The 24696-nt window shown below is 47.9% G+C and overlaps 1 protein-coding gene across 4 annotated transcripts in view; it reads left to right on the top strand.

The window, feature by feature from the left end:
• LOC106606286 (BAR/IMD domain-containing adapter protein 2) overlaps positions 1-24696 on the top strand; it is a 263933-nt gene that overhangs the window by 15374 nt on the left and 223863 nt on the right. For 3 of the 4 annotated variants that reach the window (XM_014202430.3, XM_014202428.3, XM_014202429.3), the window contains exon 2: positions 19245-19320. The exons of the other annotated variant lie outside the window; for it this stretch is intronic. In XM_014202430.3, the coding sequence (XP_014057905.1) occupies positions 19245-19320 (76 nt within the window). The remainder of the gene's footprint in view (positions 1-19244; positions 19321-24696) is intronic. 4 annotated transcript variants of the gene reach the window in all.

Consider the following 24696-nt stretch of genomic DNA (forward strand, 5'->3'; position numbering starts at 1 on the left):
TTATTGACAAAGAGCATATAAACTGGCACATTATCTATGTCCCAAACAGCATTATATTCCCTATATAGTGCACTGCTTTTGACCAGAACCCAGGTAGCATATTCCCTATATAGTGCACTACTTTTGACCAGAGCCCAGGTAGCATATTCCCTATATAGTGCACTGCTTTTGACCAGGGCCCAGGTAGCATATTCCCTATATAGTGCACTACTTTTGACCAGGGCCCAGGTAGCATATTCCCTATATAGTGCACTGCTTTTGACCAGGGCCCATAGGGACAGTAAAGGATGTATAGAAACTCTCCATCCCAAATGGCACCCTAATCCCTTTTCCCCATAGGGCTCTGGTCAAAAGTAGTGCACTAAGGAAAAGTGTCATTTGAGACACAGCCATTTTCTCGGTGGTCCAGTGGGTTTTAAAACCACCCTGCAGTCACTGCTGACAACTATATAAAGATGCCATCCATCATCGTATTACAGTTAACCTATAGCAATTCATCACCCATGTCCTCCTTTACTGTCAACCTATAGCAATTCATCACCCATGTCCTCCTTTACTGTCAACCTATAGCAATTCATCACCCATGTCCTCTTGTACTGTCAACCTATAGCAATTCATCACCCATGTCCTTGTGTACTGTCAACCTATAGTAATTCATCACCCATGTCCTCTTGTACTGTCAACCTATAGCAATTCATCACCCATGTCCTCCTGTACTGTCAACCTATAGCAATTCATCACCCATGTCCTCCTGTACTGTCAACCTATAGCAATTCATCACCCATGTCCTCCTGTACTGTCAACCTATAGCAATTCATCACCCATGTCCTCCTGTACTGACAACCTATAGCAATTCATCACCCATGTCCTCCTCGCTCTGCAGAACATCTAATAGAGTCTGAAATGACTTGTACTAGTCCCCAGAATGTGTTTCTGAAATGAAGCAGCATTTCAGCCCCATTACACCGCCTTAGGCCTGGAATATTGCATCTGTCAGAGATATCATAACATGGGTGTGTGTGTGTGTGAGAGAGAGTGTGTGAGTGCCTGTGTAACTGTGTGTTCCTTTGTGAGAGAAGCTGTGAGGACTAGATGATTCACACACCCACCTTCTCTCCTTCGGGGGCGGATGGCTTAGACATATTCTCTCCCACTCTTTCTCTCTCTCCCTCTCTCTTTCCCTCAGTGTTTCTCTAAAGAAATGCTAGAATAGCTCCCTCTCTGTCGCATCTTTCTCTGCATAGGCAGAAACCCAAGGCTGCACTGCTTTGTCAAAGGGCCTCGCCAGGGTGACTAATCAGTCAATACACAATGAAGCATTGAAGGAATATTAGTCAGTGTAAATCTGAGGTGTGTGTGTGGTGATAGAGGGAGAGAGACCAGTGTAAATCTGAGTTGTGTGTGGTGATAGAGGGAGAGAGACCAGTGTAAATCTGAGTTGTGTGTGGTGAGAGAGACCAGTGTAAATCTGAGTTGTGTGTGGCGATAGAGGGAGAGAGACCAGTGTAAATCTGAGTTGTGTGTGTGTGTGTGTGTGTGGTGATAGAGGGAGAGAGACCAGTGTAAAGGGAGATATGACCATCAGAGCTGAGACAACAGTCTAGTGTGTTGGGAGGTTTGTATGATACACATGTTTAATAGAGCAGCCAGAGGTTCCTGCTAAAGAGAAGAGGAGGGAGAACGGAAGAGGGGCATGGCTGGGCTAGTCTCTACTGCAATGAGGGGGCGGAAGACCTGGCCAGAGGGGGACAGAGAGAGGAGCTGGGGGAGAAAGGGGAAAGAGAGGAGGGGGGGAGTAAGTGTGAGAGAAGTGGAAATGGTCCCTTATTACTGGTGAGAGATCTGGTCTGTAATTACCCAGAGAGGGAGAGTGGGGGAAGGAGAGAAAGGGAGGAGAGAAACACAGGATCAGGAAGTGGTTTGAGGCCTCTATCTCTCTCTGTCATCGTGGGTCAGTGGGAATGGTTTGTTCACCTGTGCCTGACATGACGCATCAGTGGCTAGCTCTGGTCACACCCACCTACCCAGCCAACCTAGCAGCAGCTCACCTTTAGGCTGGCCTGGTCTGTCTTTGGTCACACCCACCTACCCAGCCAACCTAGCAGCAGCTCACCTTTAGCCTGGCCTGGTCTGTCTCTGGTCACACCCACCTACCCAGCCAACCTAGCAGCAGCTCACCTTTAGGCTGGCCTGGTCTGTCTTTGGTCACACCCACCTACCCAGCCAACCTAGCAGCAGCTCACCTTTAGCCTGGCCTGGTCTGTCTCTGGTCACACCCAGCTACCCAGCCAACCTAGCAGCAGCTCACCTTTAGCCTGGCCTGGTCTGTCTCTGGTCACACCCACCTACCCAGCCAACCTAGCAGCAGCTCACCTTTAGTCTGGCCTGGTCTGTCTCTGGTCACACCCACCTACCCAGCCAACCTAGCAGCAGCTCACCTTTAGCCTGGCCTGGTCTGTGGCTGTTGCTAGCTAGCTGTGGTCTGTCTCTGGTCACACCCACCTACCCAGCCAACCTAGCAGTTCTCTTCCAGTTCATTACAAGGCTAACGTACAGTAGCAGGCGTGAAATTAACTAGATCCCCTACATACTGGTTTTGGGAGAAGAAAAAAATCTGGGGAGGTTATCTTCTGCACTATTCAACCAATCCAGTAAGTGTGGAGATGTGTAGTGTTACCTTATTAACGTCCAAAAGCAGAAGTTACAGGCTCTCCTTCCGTTTCCTCTGGAACATCTGGTGTTGGAGACTCTGCAGAGGCTACTGCAAGGCTAGCTTTCACCTGCCAGCTGCTGTCGCTAGCTCCGGCCAGCTGCTGTCGCTAGCTCCGGCCAGCTGCTGTCGCTAGCTCCGGTCAGTTGCTGTCGCTAGCTCCGGTCAGTTGCTGTCGCTAGCTCCCAAAACATCTCAATGTGGTTAAAGTTGGGAGATTGTGGAGGCGAGGTCATCTGATGCAGCACTCCATCACTCTCCTTCTTGGTCAAATAGCCCTTACACAGCCTGGAGGTTTGTTGGGTCATTTGTCCTGTTGAAAAACAAATGATAGTCCCACTAAGCCCAATCCAGATGGGATGGCGTATCGCTGCAGAATGCTGTGGTAGCCATGCTGGTTAAGTGTGCCTTGAATTCTAGATAAATCACAGTGTCACCAGCAAAGCACCCCCACACCATAACACCTCCTCCTCCATGCGTCACGGTGGCCCAAGCAAGTGTCTTCTTCTTATTGGTGTCCTTTTATTAGTGGTTTCTTTGCAGCAATTCAACCATGAAGACCTGATTTACATTTTTTTTTTTTTTTTTTTTTTTTCTTTTGTATGTTTTAATTTTATTTATTTATTCCCAAGCAGTCTCCTCTGAACAGTTGATGTTGAGATGTGTCTGTTACTTGAACTCTGAAACATTTATTTGGGCTGCAATTTCTGAGGCTGGTAACTCTAATGAACGTATCCTTTGCAGCAGAGGTAACTCTGTTTTCCACTCCTGTGGCGGTCCTCATGAGAGCCAGTTTCATCACAGCGCTTGATGGTTTTTGCGACTGCACTTGAAGAAACATTCAAAGTTCTCGACATTTTCCGGATTGACTGACCTTCATGTCTTAAAGTAATGATGGACTGTCATTTCTCTTTGCTTATTTGAGCTGTTCTTGCCATAATATGGACTTGGTCTTTTACCAAATAGGGCTATCTTCTGTATACCCCCACCTACCTTGTCACAACACAACTGATTTGGCTCAAATTCACTAAGAAGGAAAGAAATTCCACAAATTAACTTTTAAGAAGGCATGCCTGTTTAATTGAAATGCATTCCAGGTGACTACCTCATGAAGCTGGTTGAGAGAATGCCAAGAGTGTGCAAAGCTGCCATCAAGGCAAAGGGTGGCTATTTGAAGAATCTGAAATATAAAATATATTTTGATTAAATACTTTTTTTTGGTTACTATATGATTCCATATGTGTTATTTCATAGTTTTGATGTCTTCGCTATTATTCTACAATGTAGAAAATAGTAAAAATAAAGAAAAACCCTTGAATGAGTAGGTGTTATAAAACTTTTGACCCGTAGTGTATTTCACAACAGTTCCATTCTGTGCCTCCATCAGCCCACTAGCCAATGGTTGAGTGAGTCAGTCAGTGGAGTGCTACTGGTCTCTTCAGAAGACGTTGGTCATTGCTCACTCATACAGTACTGTACAATACACACACATACCTCTCACTCATACAGTACTGTACAATACACACACATACCTCTCACTCATATGGTACTGTACAATACACCTCACTCATACGGTACTGTACAATACACCTCACTCATACAGTACTGTACAATACACACACATAACTCTCACTCATACAGTACTGTACAATACACACACATACCTCTCACTCATACAGTACTGTACAATACACACACATACCTCTCACTCATACAGTACTGTACAATACACACACATACCTCTCACTCATACGGTACTGTACAATACACACCTCACTCATACAGTACTGTACAATACACACACATAACTCTCACTCATACGGTACTGTACAATACACACCTCACTCATACAGTACTGTACAATACACACACATACCTCTCACTCATATGGTACTGTACAATACACCTCACTCATACGGTACTGTACAATACACCTCACTCATACAGTACTGTACAATACACACACATAACTCTCACTCATACAGTACTGTACAATACACACACATACCTCTCACTCATACGGTACTGTACAATACACACCTCACTCATACAGTACTGTACAATACACACACACCTCACTCATACGGTACTGTACAATACACCTCTCTCATACGGTACTGTACAATACACCTCTCTCATACGGTACTGTACAACACCTTCATTTTCTCCCCTGGATGAATACACTTCTACTGGCTGATCTAATAACTGATATAGGAGAGGGAAAACAGTGAGACCAAAAAACAAGTGTCCAACACTTTTACCTTTTTGTTCTGTGTTCTCACTTCACACACACACACACCTCAATCATAGCGTTGCTGCACCTTGGGCATTTCTGTGTGCTGAGTCACAATCTGACTGCATAAATGAGTTCTGTCATGTGGTGTGTCTACTGTCTCTACTCCTAAAGCTCCTATTCCTCTTTCCAAACCTAATGCAATAAGCTGAGGTTGATTGTGTACACGTGTTGATTTGATGACTGCTACGGCTACTGGGTAATCTGTATCAGTGTTGGGTCAAAGAAACACCGGCATTAAATCCTTTATGGACCTGTGTTGACATTCACAGCTCAACACAGCACAGAAGCTCTTTCTGTGTGATTCTCACTACGTCAACACAGCACAGAAGCTCTTTCTGTGTGATTCTCACAACGTCAACACAGCACAGAAGCTCTTTCTGTGTGATTCTCAATACGTCAACACAGCACAGAAGCTCTTTCTGTGTGATTCTCACTACGTCAACACAGCTCAGAAGCTCTTTCTGTGTGATTCTCACTACGTCAACACAGCACAGAAGCTCTTTCTGTGTGATTCTCACTACGTCAACACAGCACAGAAGCTCTTTCTGTGTGATTCTCACTACGTCAACACAGCACAGAAGCTCTTTCTGTGTGATTCTCACTACGTCAACACAGCACAGAAGCTCTTTCTGTGTGATTCTCACTACGTCAACACAGCACAGAAGAACTGCAAAACATTCTGAACACACTAGGCTTGCGTCCCAAAGGGCACACTAGTGCACTACTTTTGACCAGAACCCTACATAGGGAATAGGGTGTAATTTGGGATGCAGTCTGTGTTCTCCAGAGAGGGATGTTTTGAACAAAAATGACTAATTTCTGAATTTCTACAGTTGGTAACAGTTAGCAGCTCAGAGAGAGTGAATTAGGGACAAACTGGAGCCCAATAAGCAGCAGCCCTTACTGTCCAGATCACTGTTGCCATAGAAACCAACCAGCGCTTTGTTGTTGCTTTTTGTGTGTGTGTGTGTGTGTGTGTGTGTGTGTGTGTGTGTGTGTGTGTGTGTGTGTGTGTGTGTGTGTGATGAAGGGTTAGTAGTACTCCATAAACAAACAGGAGATCACACCGGGGTCCCCCTCCAGACAACGATCATCTGGTAGTGAGTGTTGGTACTGCAGCCTGACAGAGGGAGGATGTTGAGGGCTGTTTATGGCAGGAGAGAGGCTGACCTTGCTTCCTTCTCACTACCTGAGCCTCTAGGTAATAGATGACTACGGGACCAACAGAGCGAGAGAGAGCACTCTATCTCAGACTACCTGCTGGAGTCTAGCCAGATGGCTGCATGAGACATCTCTGTACTGATGGTTAAATAGTGAAATAGTGTGTTATCTATCTATCTATCTATCTATCTATCTATCTATCTATCTATCTATCTATCTATCTATCTATCTATCTATCTATCTATCTATCTATCTATCTATCTATCTATCTATCTATCTATCTATCTATCTATCTATCTATCTCATCTATCTATCTCTCTCTCTCTGCCATCTCTCTCTCTCTGCCATCTCTCTCTCTCTGCCATCTCTCTCTCTCTGCCATCTCTCTCTCTCTGCCATCTCTCTCTCTCTGCCATCTCTCTCTTTCTCTCTCTCTTTCTCTCTCTCTGCCATCTCTCTCTCTCTGCCATCTCTCTCTCTTTCTCTCTCTCTTTCTCTCTCTCTCTGCCATCTCTCTCTCTCTCTCTCTCTCTGCCATCTCTCTCTCTCTCTCTCTGTCTCTCTCTCTGTCTCTTTCTCTCTCTCTGCCATCTCTCTATCTCTCTCTCTCGGCCATCTCTCTTATCTCTCTCTCTCTCTCTCTCTGCCATATCTCTCTCTCTCTCTCTCTCTCTGCCATCTCTCTCTCTCTCTCTCTGCCATCTCTCTCTCTCTCTCTGCCATCTTCCTCTCTCTGCCATCTCTCTCTCTCTCTCTGCCACTCTCTCTCTCTCTCTCTCTCTCTCTCTCTCTCTCTCTGCCCTCTGCCATCTCTCTCTCTCTCTCTCTCTCTCTGCAATCGCTCTCTCTCTCTCTCTCTCTCTCTCTCTGCCATCTCTCTCTCTGCCATCTCTCTCTCTGCCATCTCTCTCTCTGCCATCTCTCTCTCTGCCATCTCTCTCTCTGCCATCTCTCTCTCTCTCTCTCTGCCATCGCTCTCTCTCTCTCTGCCATCTCTCTCTCTCTCTCTCTGCCATCTCTCTCTCTCTCTCTGCCATCTCTCTCTCTCTCTCTGCCATCTCTCTCTCTCTCTCTGCCATCTCTCTCTCTCTCTCTGCTCTCTCTCTCTCTCTCTCTCTCCTCTCTCTCTCTCTCTCATCTCTCTCTCTCATCTCTCTCTCTCTCTCTGCCATCGCTCTCTCTCTCTCTCTGCCATCGCTCTCTCTCTCTCTGCCATCGCTCTCTCTCTCTCTCTCTCTGCCATCGCTCTCTCTCTCTCTCTGCCATCGCTCTCTCTCTCTCTCTGCCATCGCTCTCTCTCTCTCTCTGCCATCGCTCTCTCTCTCTCTCTGCCATCGCTCTCTCTCTCTCTCTGCCATCGCTCTCTCTCTCTCTCTGCCATCGCTCTCTCTCTCTCTCTGCCATCGCTCTCTCTCTCTCTCTGCCATCGCTCTCTCTCTCTCTCTGCCATCGCTCTCTCTCTCTCTCTCTCTCTCTCTCTCTCTCTCTGCCATCGCTCTCTCTCTCTCTCTCATCTCTCTCTCTCTCCATCTCTCTCTCCCATCTCTCTCTCCCATCTCTCTCTCCCATCTCTCTCTCCCATCTCTCTCTCCCATCTCTCTCTCCCATCTCTCTCTCCTCATCTCTCTCTCTCTCTGCTCTCTCGCTCTCTGCCATCTCTCTCTCTCTCTCTCTCTCTCTCTCTCTCTCTCTCTCTCTCTCTCTCTCTCTCTCTCTCTCTCTCTCTCTCTCTGCTCTCTCTCTCTGCTCTCTCTCTCTGCTCTCTCTCTCTCTCTGCTCTCTCTCTCTCTCTGCTCTCTCTCTCTGCTCTCTCTCTCTCTCTCTCTCTCTCTCATCGCTCTCTCTCTCTCTCTCTGCCATCGCTCTCTCTCTCTGCCATCTCTCGCTCTCTCTCTCTCTCTCTCTCTCTCTCTCGCCATCTCTCTCTCTCTGCCATCGCTCTCTCTCTCTCTCTCTGCCATCGCTCTCTCTCTGCCATCTCTCTCTCTCTCTGCTCATTTCTAAATGTTTCTACTTCATAGTCTCCAGCACCACTGGAGGAAGATGCGTGGTTCTATATAGCGAGGAAGATGCGTGGTTCTATATAGCGAGGAAGATGCGTGGTTCTATATAGCGAGGAAGATGCGTGGTCCCAATGACATCATCGGTGTGCATCGGAGTTTTAACCAATTATGAAGAGGCATTGCCTACTAACTGTCTACTAATTGGTTGCTCATGTCTTGGAAACACTCGTCTTCCTTTCTTTCTTACTACAAAACATAGAAATGCACAAATATTGGTGCTGAAGATGATATGAATCTGCAGGCCTCCAACTGGACTCCTGCCACAGGACAGTTTTAGTTGCTGCATCTCTCTCTCTCTCTCTCTCTCTCTCTCTCTTTACTCCTCTACCTCCTTCTCAGTGCTCACCAAGCCTGTCCACTCCAAACACTGAGCTGCTGCCTTTTTGGCTCTCTGCCTCCCTGCTCACCAAGCCAGGCCTGTCCACCCCTAATATCCAGGACATGGAGCAGCAGAAGTGTCTGACAGAATAATGTGGCCTGTCCACCCCAAACATCCAGGACATGGAAGTATCTGACTGAATAATGTGGCACAGGCAGGAGGAATAACAGAACAGTTACTAATACAGGGCTGTTACCATGTTACAGGCAGGAGGAATAACAGAACAGTTACTAATACAGGGCTGTTACCATGTCACAGGCAGGAGGAATAACAGAACAGTTACTAATACAGGGCTGTTACCATGTCACAGGCAGGAGGAATAACAGAACAGTTACTAATACAGGGCCGTTACCATGTCACAGGCAGGAGGAATAACAGAACAGTTACTAATACAGGGCCTATACCATGTCACAGGCAGGAGGAATAACAGAACAGTTACTAATACAGGGCTGATACCATGTCACAGGCAGGAGGAATAACAGAACAGTTACTAATACAGGGCTGTTACCATGTCACAGGCAGGAGGAATAACAGAACAGTTACTAATACAGGGCCGTTACCATGTCACAGGCAGGAGGAATAACAGAACAGTTACTAATACAGGGCCGTTACCATGTCACAGGCAGGAGGAATAACAGAACAGTTACTAATACAGGGCTGATACCATGTCACAGGCAGGAGGAATAACAGAACAGTTACTAATACAGGGCTGTTACCATGTTACAGGCAGGAGGAATAACAGAACAGCTACTAATACAGGGCCGTTACCATGTCACAGGCAGGAGGAATAACAGAACAGTTACTAATACAGGGCTGTTACCATGTTACAGGCAGGAGGAATAACAGAACAGTTACTAATACAGGGCTGTTACCATGTCACAGGCAGGAGGAATAACAGAACAGTTACTAATACAGGGCTGATACCATGTCACAGGCAGGAGGAATAACAGAACAGCTACTAATACAGGGCTGTTACCATGTTACAGGCAGGAGGAATAACAGAACAGCTACTAATACAGGGCCGTTACCATGTCACAGGCAGGAGGAATAACAGAACAGTTACTAATACAGGGCTGTTACCATGTTACAGGCAGGAGGAATAACAGAACAGTTACTAATACAGGGCTGTTACCATGTCACAGGCAGGAGGAATAACAGAACAGTTACTAATACAGGGCTGATACCATGTCACAGGCAGGAGGAATAACAGAACAGCTACTAATACAGGGCCGTTACCATGTCACAGGCAGGAGGAATAACAGAACAGCTACTAATACAGGGCTGTTACCATGTCACAGGCAGGAGGAATAACAGAACAGTTACTAATACAGGGCTGTTACCATGTTACAGGCAGGAGGAATAACAGAACAGTTACTAATACAGGGCTGTTACCATGTTACAGGCAGGAGGAATAACAGAACAGTTACTAATATAGGCCCGGCTCCAGGCACAAGCGACATAAGTGGCCTATTTTTATTTTGAAGAACTCAGTCGAGGTCTCAACATCCTATCGAGAGTTAGAATAGTGGAATACACCAGGTGCAATTTCAAAATGTGGCCCTGACCTCCAGTGGCCCTGACCTCCAGGGGTCCTCCATTGATTGTTTGTCACTCACTCAGATATCATATTAACATGACAGAAGTTCTGGAAAAATGTGTAGAATTGTTGGAAATTAGCTTTAGAACTGTAAACATTTCTCTCTGCCCCGTGGAAAAATGTGTAGAATTGTTGGAAATTAGCTTTAAAACTGTAAACATTTCTCTCTGCCCCGTGGAAAAATGTGTAGAATTGCAGGAAATGAACTTTAAAACATGTTTTTCTTTCAGCTGTCAAAATGTTTTAATGTGAAGTGGTGGCCCCCCAACAAAATCTTACCAAGAGCCCCCTAAAGGCTAGTAGTCAAGAACTTCGAGCCAGAAAATGGTCAATGAAATACCTCTCTGTCCTCCCCCACTGCCGTGCCATCCTTTAGTAAGAACCAATAGACATCAAATCAAAGTTTATTTGTCACATGCGCGAATACAACAGCTGTAGTAGACCTTACAGTGAAATGCTTACTTACAGGCTCTAACCAATAGTGCAAAAAAAGATATTAGGTGAACAATAGGTAAGTAAAGAAATAAAACAACAGTAAAAAGACAGGCTATATACAGTAGCGAGGCTATAAAAGTAGTGAGGCTACATACAGACACCGGTTAGTCAGGCTGATTGAGGTAGTATGTACATGTAGATATGGTTTAAGTGACTATGCATATATGATGAACAGAGAGTAGCAGTAGCGTAAAATACGGGGTGGTGGGTGGCGGGACACAATGCAGATAACCTACTATGATATCACAGCCTTTATGAACAGAGGAACATTCCTCATAATCTAGGACTTTTGAGCATATAGAATGTGTTTTCTTTGTGCCAACAACATGAAGAACTGGACTCTATCCCTCCTCCACTGCCATCCTTTAGTAAAGACTGCAAGGCTTCAAATACAACCTTGAATCATTAAAAATACTTTATCTTCGCTTGATTGAGCTTGCCTGGATGCTGATCCTTAATGAACCAATAGAATAGAAAGTCCCAAAACCGCAAATCCTATCTGGCAGACTAGAGCAGACGCTCGTTAAGTATTTTTGAAGGATTTGGAAGTGTTTTGAATCGAGGTCTGCGGGCTGCTAGTTTCTATAGTTCTTTGCACTCGCACTCGCTCTCTCCGAGGTTACCCTTCAGTGTGGCTGTACATGAGAGCCCCTGGGAGTGTTGAATTCATTATAGCAGCTCAGAGGGCTCAAATTAAACGAGCCAATCAAAGGAAGTATGAGAGGGAAATGGAACAGGCCAGATAAAATGTTTCAGTGAGAAAGAGGAGGCTGGAGGGAGAACCAGGGAGGGAGGCCTTGTCTTTTCAGAGAACAATAAAGAAAGATGATTACACACAAACACACTCGCGCGCACACACACGTTTAAGTGCTGTAAGGGGGAATGAGGCTGGAGGGAGAAGCAGAGGTTTTTCATTTTCTTTGTAGAATAAAGGAGGATAAATGATTTCCACTCCCATCCCAGACAAAATAAATACCTCACAATGGAAAGGAACCAGACAAAATAAATACCTCCCAATGGAAAGGAACCAGACAAAATAAATACCTCCCAATGGAAAGGAAACAGACAAAATAAATACCTCCCAATGGAAAGGAACCAGACAAAATAAATACCTCCCAATGGAAAGGAAACAGACAAAATAAATACCTCCCAATGGAAAGGAACCAGACAAAATAAATACCTCCCAATGGAAAGGAAACAGACAAAATAAATACCTCCCAATGGAAAGGAACCAGACAAAATGAGGTCAGGATCTGAAAGAGAAATGACTCTTTGTACCTGTGGGATGTTCATCTAACTGTGATCAGTAGTTAATGACTCCATCCTCCTGTATTCACCCACTCTGTGATCAGTAGTAAATGATTCCATCCTCCTGTATTCACCCACTCTGTGATCAGTAGTTAATGACTCCATCCTCCTGTATTCACCCACTCTGTGATCAGTAGTAAATGATTCCATCCTCCTGTATTCACCCACTCTGTGATCAGTAGTTAATGACTCCATCCTCCTGTATTCACCCACTCTGAACACCTGTCTTCTCACACACATTAGCCCACAATCAAGGACACACACACACACACACACACATACACACCCTCCTCCTCTATTTCACCATGACATGAAAATAAGTCATTCCAGTGTGTTGCCACCAGCTGATTGTGAGGTGATTTCCCCAGGTCATAATCACAACTGAAATGTTTAACGATGTACACCCCCCCTCCACCATCCACTTGACTGATTCACACGAACACACAGTGATCTGGTTCACAAGAAACACTCAAACCACTGATTTATGTGTGTGTGTGTGTGTGTGTGTGTGTGTGTGTGTGTGTGTGTGTGTGTGTGTGTGTGTGTGTGTGTGTGTGTGTGTGTGTGTGTGTGTGTGTGTGTGTGTGTGTGTGTGTGTGTGTGTGTGTGTGTGATGAACAGACATCATACTGTGACTACAGCAGAACTGTTATGTCATCACAGAGGAATGTATGGGGACTGGAGAGGACATGGAGATAATGATAACCGTACAGCTAGTCTGTTAATCAGATCAGCCAGGAGAGGGAGGAGAGCCAGAGGTACCAACAAGTCTTTGTATGAAGGAGAACACCTACTGTAGCCTGATTTCCTTTACACTATTCTGGTGTTCTTCTTCCTCTCTGGCTTCCTGTCTTTACTGTAGTGGTGTGTGTGTTCTGTCTTCCTGTCTTTACTGTAGTGGTGTGTGTGTTCTCTGGCTTCCTGTCTTTACTGTAGTGGTGTGTGTGTTCTGTCTTCCTGTCTTTACTGTAGTGGTGTGTGTGTTCTCTGGCTTCCTGTCTTTACTGTAGTGGTGTGTGTGTTCTGTCTTCCTGTCTTTACTGTAGTGGTGTGTGTGTTCTGTCTTCCTGTCTTTACTGTAGTGGTGTGTGTGTTCTCTGGCTTCCTGTCTTTACTGTAGTGGTGTGTGTGTTCTGTCTTCCTGTCTTTACTGTAGTGGTGTGTGTGTTCTCTGGCTTCCTGTCTTTACTGTAGTGGTGTGTGTGTTCTGTCTTCCTGTCTTTACTGTAGTGGTGTGTGTGTTCTGTCTTCCTGTCTTTACTGTAGTGGTGTGTGTGTTCTGTCTTCCTGTCTTTACTGTAGTGGTGTGTGTGTTCTGTCTTCCTGTCTTTACTGTAGTGGTGTGTGTGTTCTCTGGCTTCCTGTCTTTACTGTAGTGGTGTGTGTGTTCTGGCTTCCTGTCTTTACTGTAGTGGTGTGTGTGTTCTCTGGCTTCCTGTCTTTACTGTAGTGGTGTGTGTGTTCTCTGGCTTCCTGTCTTTACTGTAGTGGTGTGTGTGTTCTCTGGCTTCCTGTCTTTACTGTAGTGGTGTGTGTGTTCTCTGGCTTCCTGTCTTTACTGTAGTGGTGTGTGTGTTCTCTGGCTTCCTGTCTTTACTGTAGTGGTGTGTGTGTTCTCTGGCGAGACGGGTGGTGGGGGAGAGGGAGGGAGACGGGGGGGGGGGGGGGGTAGACGGGATGGTGGGGGAGACGGGGGAGAGGGATGGTGGGGGAGACGGATGGTGGGGATGGTGGGTAACGGAGACGGGATGGTGGGGGAGACGGGGTGGTAGGGGAGACAGGACGGTGGGTTGGGGAGACGGGATGGGGGGGGTGGGCGAGACGGGATGGTAGGGGAGACAGGATGGTGGGTGGGGGAGACGGGGGGGGGGGGGGGTAGGGGAGACGGGATGATGGGTGGGGGAGACGGGATGGTGGGGGGTGGGGGAGACGGGGTGAAGGGGAGACAGGATGAAGGGTGGGGGAGACGGGGTGGTAGGGGAGACAGGATGGTGGGTGGGGGGGGGGGGATGGTGGGGGAGACGGGATGGTGGGTGGGGGAAACAGGGGGTTAGGGGAGACTATGCCTTCTCTCTAGGAGGGTGGGTCTTCTCCACCCCCTTTGTGTCCCACAGCTGTGCCTTATCTCTGGGAGCATGTGTGTGTCTCTGTGGGAGCCAGCGTGCAATACTGCTGCTCTGCTGTACTGTAGTGGACTCTGCTGTGCTGTACTGTAGTGGACTCTGCTGTGCTGTACTGTAGTGGACCCTGCTGTGCTGGACTGTAGTGGACTCTGCTGTGCTGGACTGTAGTGGACTCTGCTGTGCTGGACTGTAGTGGACTCTGCTGTGCTGGACTGTAGTGGACTCTGCTGTGCTGGACTGTAGTGGACTCTGCTGTGCTGGACTGTAGTGGACTATGCTGTGCTGGACTGTAGTGGACTCTGCTGTGCTGGACTGTAGTGGACTATGCTGTGCTGGACTGTAGTGGACTCTGCTGTGCTGGACTGTAGTGGACTCTGCTGTGCTGGACTGTAGTGGACTCTGCTGTGCTGGACTGTAGTGGACTCTGCTGTGCTGGACTGTAGTGGACTCTGCTTTATGTAATCATCCTACCAGTCAACAACACTCTACCACTGTTTACAAAGCTGTGTGTGTGTCAGATCCCCTGTCAATGCCTTACATAAGAACCGAGACCGAAAGAGGACCGAGACCGAAAGAGGACCGAGACCGAAAGAGGACCGAGACCGAAAGAGAAAAGGGGGAGAGAGAGAACCGAGACCGAAAGAGAAAAGGGGGAGAGAGGAATCAACATGAGCAGGTCCCCTGTGGGGAGTGTTGTGGTTTATCTTCCTCAGAGGGAACTGTGTGTATCACTACATGTGTGTGTCAGTCATTTGGAGGGACAGGAGTATGTTGTTTTACATGTCAGTTGTGATTGTGAGGTGATTTCCCCAGGTCATAATCAGCTGGTGGCAATGTACTGGAATCACTTATTTTCATGTCATTGTAAACTCAGCAAAAAAAGAACCGTCCTCTCACTGTCAACTGCGTTTATTTCCAGCAAACTTAACATGTGTAAATATTTGTATGAACATAAGATTCAACAACTGAGACATAAACTGAACAAGTTCCACAGACATGTGACTAACAGAAATGGAATGATGTGTCCCTGAACAAAGGGGGGGTCAAAATCAAAGTAACAGTCAGTATCTGGTGGGGCCACCAGTTGCATTAAGTACTGCAGTGCATCTCCTCTTCATGGACTGCACCAGATTTCCCAGTTCTTGCTGTGAGATGTTACCCCACACTTCCACCAAGGCACCTGCAAGTTCCCGGACATTTCTGGGGGGAATGGCCCTAGCCCTCACCCTCCGATCCAACAGGTCCCAGACGTGCTCAATGGGATTGAGATCCGAGCTCTTCGCTGGCCATGGCAGAACACTGACATTCCTGTCTTGCATGAAATCACGCACAGAACGAGCAGTATGGCTGGTGGCATTGTCATGCTGGAGGGTCATGTCAGGATGAGCCTGCAGGAAGGCTACCACATGAGGGAGGAGGATGTCTTCCCTGTAACGCACAGTGTTGAGATTGCCTGCAATGACAACGAGCTCAGTCCGATGATGCTGTGACACACAACCCCAGACCATGACGGACCCTCCACCTCCAAGTCGATCCCGCTCCAGAGTACAGGCCTCGGTGTAACACTCATTCCTTCGACGATAAACGCGAATCCGACCATCACCCCTGGTGAGACAAAACTGCGACTCGTCAGTGAAGAGCCCTTTTTACCAGTCCTGTCTGGTCCAGCGACGATGGGTTTGTTCTCATAGGCGACGTTGTTGCTGGTGAGGACCTGCCTTACAACAGGTCTACAAGCCCTCAGTCCAGCCTCTCTCAGCCTATTGCGGACAGTCTGAGCACTGATGGAGGGATTGTGTGTTCCTGATGTAACTCGGACAGTTGTTGTTGCCATCCTGTACCTGTCCTGCAGGTGTGATGTTTGGATGTATCGATCCTGTGCAGGTGTTGTTACACGTGGTCTGCCACTGCGAGGACGATCAGCTGTCCGTCCTGTCTCCCTGTAGCGCTGTCTTAGGCGTCTCATAGTACGGACATTGCTATTTATTGCCCTGGCCACATCTGCAGTCCTCATGCCTCCTTGCAGCCTGCCTAAGGCACGTTCACACAGATGAGCAGGGACCCTGGGCATCTTTCTTTTGGTGTCTTTCTTTCAGTTCCTGCCAATATCAAGCAACTTCGCACAGCCATTGAAGAGGAGTGGGACAAAATTCCACAGGCCACAATCAACTCTATGCAAAGGATGTAGTGATTTCCTTTTATACAGTGAGGGAGAAAAAGTATTTGATCCCCTGCTGATTTTGTACGTTTGCCCACTGACAAAGAAAGGATCAGTCTATAATTTTAATGGTAGGTTTATTTGAACAGTGAGAGACCGAATAACAACAAGAAAGTCCAGAAAAACGCATGTCAAAAATGTTATAAATTGATTTTCATTTTAACGAGGGAAATAAGTATTTGACCCCCTCTCTATCAGAAAGATTTCTGGCTCCCAGGTGTCTTTTATACAGGTAACGAGCTGAGATTAGGAGCACACTCTTAAAGGGAGTGCTCCTAATCTCAGTTTGTTACCTGTATAAAAGACACCTGTCCACAGAAGCACTCAATCAATAAGATTCCAAACTCTCCACCATGGCTAAGACCAAAGAGCTCTCCAAGGATGTCAGGGACAAGACTGTAGACCTACACAAGGCTGGAATGGGCTACAAGACCATCGCCAAGCAGCTTGATGAGAAGGTGACAACAGTTGGTGCGATTATCCGCAAATGGAAGAAACACAAAAGAACTGTCAATCTCCCTCGGCCTGGGGCTCCATGCAAGATCTCACCTCGTGGAGTTGCAATGATCATGAGAACGGTGAGGAATCAGCCCAGAACTACATGGGAGGATCTTGTCAATGATCTCAAGGCAGCTGGGACCATAGTCACCAAGAAAACAATTGGCAACACACTACACCGTGAAGGACTGAAATCCTGCAGCGCCCCCAAGGTCCCCCTGCTCAAGAAAGCACATATACATGCCCGTCTGAAGTTTGCCAATGAACATCTGAATGATTCAGAGGACAACTGGGTGAAAGTGTTGTGGTCAGATGAGACCAAAATTGAGCTTTTTTGGCATCAACTCAACCCGCCGTGTTTGGAGGAGGAGGAATGCTGCCTATGACCCCAAGAACACCATCCCCACCGTCAAACATGGAGGTGGAAATATTATACTTTGGAGGTGTTTTTCTGCTAAGTGGACAGGACAACTTCACTGCATCAAAGGGACGATGGTACCGTCAAATCTTGGGTGAGAACCTCCTTCCCTCAGCCAGGGCATTGAAAATGGGTCGTGGATGGGTATTCCAGCATGACAATGACCCAAAACACACGGCCAAGGCAACAAAGGAGTGGCTCAAGAAGAAGCGCATTAAGGTCCTGGAGTGGCCGAGCCAGTCTCCAGACCTTAATCCCATAGATCCTTTACCTTACTGTAACATCTAGATGTCTCTGTCTACCTGTGAGGAGGATCCTTTACCTTACTGTAACATCTAGATGTCGCTGTCTACCTGTGAGGAGGATCCTTTACCTTACTGTAACATCTAGATGTCTCTGTCTACCTGTGAGGAGGATCCTTTACCTTACTGTAACATCTAGATGTCTCTGTCTACCTGAGACAATTATCATTCCCTGCTTACATGGAAAATATCTAAGCCTGCCTCTAGCTCTCCTTTGCATTGAATACATCAACCTTCATCTACCTGTGAAGATGGCTGTTTGCCGTACTGTTAGATCTAGTGCTCTCAGGCAGGGCTGTGTTTCAGTAGCAGCAGTAGTTATCTTCCTATCTCATCTACTTCATGTGTTCTGTAAAAGCACTTTGTGAAAAAGGGCATTATAAAATCGGTTAGATTGATACTCACTCTGACGCTCTGTCTCTGTGTGTGTGTGCGTGTGCGCACCTGTCTGCATGCGTGAGTGTCTGTTTGCTGCATATGCTGATAACGCTGAGCCACCACTCCTGGCCCTGTGCACTGTTTTGCTCCGTCCCGCTAAGTCTCTCTCCTCCAGTCCGTTCCCCTCAGGGCCAGACCCAGTTTTACTGAACGTTCAGAAAGTTTGGCAGAACCAGGAAGGTGACCTCTGGTGTCAGCCAATCAGTGCCCAGGGAACTGGTGTCAGCCAATCAGTGTCCAGGGAGGGAGTTAGTGGACCTGAAGAGCGACTGCACTGACCTTGGTTTAACAGGCTACACAGTGATGTAAGGAATCACAAATGACTTTCCAAACTGTAGTGGTTTACACATTATGGTGTGCAGATACTGAAGGATTTTTCACCCTAGAACACATTGTTACCATTGCAGGGTATTATAATTGGATAACTACAGCAGAGTAAGGTACAGTACTATGGACCTGCCAGCAGTATGGACAGGGACTGAGGAAGCAGGGGGACTGCTTGGAGTAGCTGCCTTTACACACCTGTCAGACTGGGACTAGACTAATTGGAAGAAACCCTGGAGGGAGGAAGAGGAAGGAGGAGGTGTGGATGGGAGATGTCAAGCCTGTTCCGTGTTTATAGTGATGGTTGCATTGTCATTGTAGAGAGAAGACTGGGCATGTTATTCTGTATATATAGTGTACGTTGTTATTCCTTATCCACACCTCTGTTTCCATCACAGGAGGTTGGTGGCATCTTAATTGGGGAGGATGGGCTTGTTGTAATGGCTGGAGTTGAGTGAGTGGAATGGTATTCCATTTGTTTGATGCCACCCCATTTACTCCATTCCAACTGTCCTCCTCTCTGCAGCCTCCACTGTGCTTTCCATGTAATACTATGCAGAAAGACCACAGCATTATTTCAGTCCTCTGCAGTCTCTCTCATTCCACCTACATAATCAATGGCACCCCTCCCTCCCTCCCTATTCCTCTCCTCCCCTGCTACAGTCATTGATAACAGAACATGTTGAAAAGCACTGTAGGTGGACTATTGATTCAACATGGTTATTCTAGAAATTGAGAAGTGCTGTGTCCCTACGATTATTTATTATGTGTGTGGGCAAGCGCACGCGTGTGTAGGCAAGCAAGTGGGCAAGTGTGTGTGCGTGTGTATTTATGGCCACTCTAGTAGTATGTCAGTTCTACTGCTATTGTCTGTTTCTCCTCTAACAAACTCCCCTCCCTTCTCTCTCTTTCAGTCCATCATGGAACAGTTCAACCCCTGCTTGCGGAACTTCGTTGCCATGGGGAAGAGCTATGAGAAGGCCCTATCCAGTGAGTGTTCTATTCTTCCTCTCCTCTAATCTGTTTCTGTGGCCTGTTATTCTCCTCTGTTTGTCGTCTGTTCTTCACCTCGCTCTCTCTTTCTCCTGCTGTCACTCTCTCCTCTCCTCTCCAGGTCTAGGCAGCCAGTCACCAGCCTCCTACTCTCTCCTCTCCTCCCTCTCCTCTCTTCTCTCCTCTCCAGGTCTAGGCAGCCAGTCACCAGCCTCCTACTCTCTCCTCTCCTCCCACTCCTCTCCCTCTCCTCTCCAGGTCTAGGCAGCCAGTCACCAGCCTCCTACTCTCTCCTCTCCTCCCACTCCTCTCCCTCTCCTCTCCAGGTCTAGGCAGCCAGTCACCAGCCTCCTACTCGCTCCTCTCCTCTCACTCCTCTCTCTTCTCCTCTCCTCTCCTCTCCTCTCCAGGTCTAGGCAGCCAGTCACCAGCCTCCTACTCTCTCCTCTCCTCCCTCTCCTCTCTTCTCTCCTCTTCAGGTCTAGGCAGCCAGTCACCAGCCTCCTACTCTCTCCTCTCCTCCCACTCCTCTCCCTCTCCTCTCCAGGTCTAGGCAGCCAGTCACCAGCCTCCTACTCTCTCCTCTCCTCCCACTCCTCTCTCCTCTCCTCTCCAGGTCTAGGCAGCCAGTCACCAGCCTCCTACTCTCTCCTCTCCTCCCACTCCTCTCTCCTCTCCTCTCCAGGTCTAGGCAGCCAGTCACCAGCCTCCTACTCTCTCCTCTCCTCCCACTCCTCTCTCCTCTCCTCTCCAGGTCTAGGCAGCCAGTCACCAGCCTCCCTCGCTCCTCTCCTCTCCTCCCTCTCCTCTCCCTCTCCTCTCCAGGTCTAGGCAGCCAGTCACCAGCCTCCTGCTCCCAGTCTCCTTTGTGCCGTCTCATTTAAAGAAAGATTATATTTGTCATCCTGACACCGTAGCAGTCACACAGCCAGTCTTATCATCTGGTCTGCAGCCCCTGGCACAGCCTCAGGAGGGAGGGTGTTTCCCAAATGGTATCCTATTCCCTACATAGTGCACTACTTTAGACCAGAGGGAATAGGGTGTTGTTTGGGACTCAGACAGAGAGGTGTGTTTCAGAGCAGAGCAGCAGTAAAATCAACGGCTGGGTCCTAATCAGAGCAGCAGTACAATCGACAGCTGGGTCCTAATCAGAGCAGAGATGGAGCACTGTGTACCTCTGGTGGAGTGATGGACAGTTCACTATAAAAGATCTGATACACAATGGAAGTGTGTGTGTGTGTGTGTGTGTGTGTGTGTGCACTCCTGTGGTGTTTACTAAAGAGGTGAAGGAGTGTTTGGAGAGCAGACGAGTACAGATGGCCTGTACCACACATGTTTTTACATTTACATGTGTAGTCATTTAGCAGACGCTCTGTATCCAGAGCGACTGTACAGTAGTGAATGCATACATTTCATACAATTTCATACATGTGTTTTTTTGCTGGCCCCCCGTGGGAATCGAACCCACAACCCTGGCGTTGCAAACAGCCATGCTCTACCAGACTGAGCTACAGGGAAGGCCTCCCACAGAGGACAGAATGTAGTTAGGTTCAACTTGCTCAGATATCTCTCACTTTGTACTGTAGGTCAGGTCTGTCAACACCCCAATACACACCACTGACACAAGAACACATTACCTGACAGAAGAGTCTATCACTGTCTCCTCAACACTGGATATATCCAGATAACTTGGTGAGATAATAATCCATGAAGGAGTCTGCCCCCTGCAGTGGGAGAATAATCCATGACGGAGTCTGCCCTCTGCAGTGGGAGAATAATCCATGAAGGAGTCTGCCCTCTGCAGTGGGTTAATAATCCACGAAGGAGTCTGCCCTCTGCAGTGAGATAATAATCCATGAAGGAGTCTGCCCTCTGCAGTGGGAGAATAATCCATGAAGGAGTCTGCCCTCTGCAGTGGGAGAATAATCCATGAAGGAGTCTGCCCTCTGCAGTGGGTTAATAATCCATGAAGGAGTCTGCCCTCTGCAGTGGGAGAATAATCCATGAAGGAGTCTGCCCTCTGCAGTGGGTTAATAATCCATGAAGGAGTCTGCCCTCTGCAGTGGGTTGGTGGGTCAGGGGGATGTAGCTCCTCTGACTGGCTGGTCTCTGACCCCTCACCCCAGGCCAGTTTATCTGTTCCTGGTAGGCTGGACAGGTCTAACAGGGAGACCTGGAGGATTGGCCCATGCCAGTTTATCTGTTCCTGGCAGGCTGGACAGGTCTAACAGGGAGACCTAGACGATTGGCCCAGGCCAGTTAGGCCATTAAGAGGCGAGTGAAGAGGAGGGGGCGTGGGTGGACACATGCTGTAAATCCATATGGTTGTGTTCGTCAGTAGTAAGTAACAAAGCTTTAGTCTGAGCCTCAACGGCCCATAGGGCAGGAGTCTGTCTTGTTTTTGTAATGTGAGGTAGCTTGATGTACAAGTTCACCCCCTGGAAAGGACTCTTCTGTTGGCTGGGGATATAGGAGTCCATTTGGAATTCTGCATGTCAAGGGAGTTGTGTCCTAACCCTGAGGTAGATGGTGTCCTCTCTATGCTAAGGTAGCTAGGAAGTGGTGGATCACTACCCTGTCTGACCCTTCTCTCCCCCACCCGCTGTCTGCTGCCCAGTCATAGACCCTAATCCTCTGGTCTGTCCCTCTTCATTACGGTGGTCCTGTCTGTCCCTCTTCATTACGGTGGTCCTGTCTGTCCCTCTTCATTACGGTGGTCCTGTCTGTCCCTCTTCATTACGGTGGTCCTGTCTGTCCCTCTTCATTACGGTGGTCCTGTCTGTTCCTCTTCATTACGGTGGTCCTGTCTGTCCCTCTTCATTACGTTGGTCCTGTCTGTCCCTCTTCATTACGGTGGTCCTGTCTGTCCCTCTTCATTACGGTGGTCCTGTCTGTCCCTCTTCATTACGGTGGTCCTGTCTGTCCCTCTTCATTACGGTGGTCCTGTCTGTCCCTCTTCATTACGGTGGTCCTGTCTGTCCCTCTTCATTACGGTGGTCCTGTCTGTCCCTCTTCATTACGGTGGTCCTGTCTGTCCCTCTTCATTATGTTGGTCCTGTCTGTCCCTCTTCATTACGGTGGTCCTGTCTGTCCCTCTTCATTACGGTGGTCCTGTCTGTCCCTCTTCATTACGGTGGTCCTGTCTGTCCCTCTTCATTACGGTGGTCCTGTCTGTCCCTCTTCATTACGGTGGTCCTGTCTGTCCCTCTTCATTACGGTGGTCCTGTCTGTCCCTCTTCATTACGTTGGTCCTGTCTGTCCCTCTTCATTACGTTGGTCCTGTCTGTCCCTCTTCATTACGTTGGTCCTGTCTGTCCCTCTTCATTACGGTGGTCCTGTCTGTCCCTCTTCATTACGGTGGTCCTGTCTGTCCCTCTTCATTACGGTGGTCCTGTCTGTCCCTCTTCATTACGGTGGTCCTGTCTGTCCCTCTTCATTATGTTGGTCCTGTCTGTCCCTCTTCATTATGTTGGTCCTGTCTGTCCCTCTTCATTATGTTGGTCCTGTCTGTCCCTCTTCATTATGTTGGTCCTGTCTGTCCCTCTTCATTACGGTGGTCCTGTCTGTCCCTCTTCATTACGTTGGTCCTGTCTGTCCCTCTTCATTACGTTGGTCCTGTCTGTTCCTCTTCATTACGTTGGTCCTGTCTGTCCCTCTTCATTACGGTGGTCCTGTCTGTCCCTCTTCATTACGTTGGTCCTGTCTGTTCCTCTTCATTACGTTGGTCCTGTCTGTCCCTCTTCATTACGGTGGTCCTGTCTGTCCCTCTTCATTACGGTGGTCCTGTCTGTCCCTCTTCATTACGGTGGTCCTGTCTGTCCCTCTTCATTACGGTGGTCCTGTCTGTCCCTCTTCATTACGGTGGTCCTGTCTGTCCCTCTTCATTACGGTGGTCCTGTCTGTCCCTCTTCATTACGGTGGTCCTGTCTGTCCCTCTTCATTACGGTGGTCCTGTCTGTCCCTCTTCATTACGGTGGTCCTGTCTGTCCCTCTTCATTACGGTGGTCCTGTCTGTCCCTCTTCATTACGGTGGTCCTGTCTGTCCCTCTTCATTACGGTGGTCCTGTCTGTCCCTCTTCATTACGGTGGTCCTGTCTGTCCCTCTTCATTACGTTGGTCCTGTCTGTCCCTCTTCATTACGTTGGTCCTGTCTGTCCCTCTTCATTACGGTGGTCCTGTCTGTCCCTCTTCATTATGTTGGTCCTGTCTGTCCCTCTTCATTATGTTGGTCCTGTCTGTCCCTCTTCATTACGGTGGTCCTGTCTGTCCCTCTTCATTACGGTGGTCCTGTCTGTCCCTCTTCATTACGGTGGTCCTGTCTGTCCCTCTTCATTACGGTGGTCCTGTCTGTCCCTCTTCATTACGTTGGTCCTGTCTGTCCCTCTTCATTACGTTGGTCCTGTCTGTCCCTCTTCATTACGTTGGTCCTGTCTGTCCCTCTTCATTACGGTGGTCCTGTCTGTCCCTCTTCATTACGGTGGTCCTGTCTGTCCCTCTTCATTACGGTGGTCCTGTCTGTCCCTCTTCATTACGGTGGTCCTGTCTGTCCCTCTTCATTACGGTGGTCCTGTCTGTCCCTCTTCATTACGGTGGTCCTGTCTGTCCCTCTTCATTACGGTGGTCCTGTCTGTCCCTCTTCATTACGGTGGTCCTGTCTGTCCCTCTTCATCACGTTTATATCAACACGCCGACATAATCAGACTGAGCATTTCAATGGCAAAAGGAGGCACAGGGAAATAAAGTATTCAATATATATTTGTTATTGTCATGAAATAAACAGATTTATTAGACATACAGTGATGATTCAAAAATCAAATGAAAAGACTACATGGGGTCTTTAAACTAGAAAAGACCAGTAACCTAATCAATCACCTTAAGAGATGAAACAAACCTACTCAATCCTCATCTCCATTCTACTGTCAATCAATACAGCTAATACAAACCACTGCTCCAGCTCTTACACAAGGCAGGCTGGAACAAGTCTTCCAATCCAGAACAATAGCCATCTGAACCCAGATTCCCCTACCAGCTGTGCTGAGCTGGATATGACAAGTGAGGAGTTGTACAGGCGGGCCAGAGTTAGCCACCGTTGCTGCCAGTCAGTCAGTCAGTCTGCTTGTCCACTGTCAGTGATGATGGATAGTGGGCTGGTTTGTTCATGTTCAGTCAGACTCGGGCCAGAGTTGGCCACTGCTTCTGTCTGGCTGCTTGGGGAGCGGCAGGTTGCCAGGCAGCAGTGGTGTCTGACTCTGGCCCACTCTGCTTCTCACTTCTCACAGCCTGTCAGTCCCCTGTAAATGTTGACAGCCACAGCAGCAGGTCTGGTCTAGGTTGAATCCAGCTAGCTGCACTAGACAGGCCATAATAACACGT

Source organism: Salmo salar, chromosome 06 (assembly GCF_965601325.2).
Source record: "Salmo salar chromosome 06, fSalSal1, whole genome shotgun sequence".
Taxonomy (NCBI): Eukaryota; Metazoa; Chordata; class Actinopteri; order Salmoniformes; family Salmonidae; genus Salmo; species Salmo salar.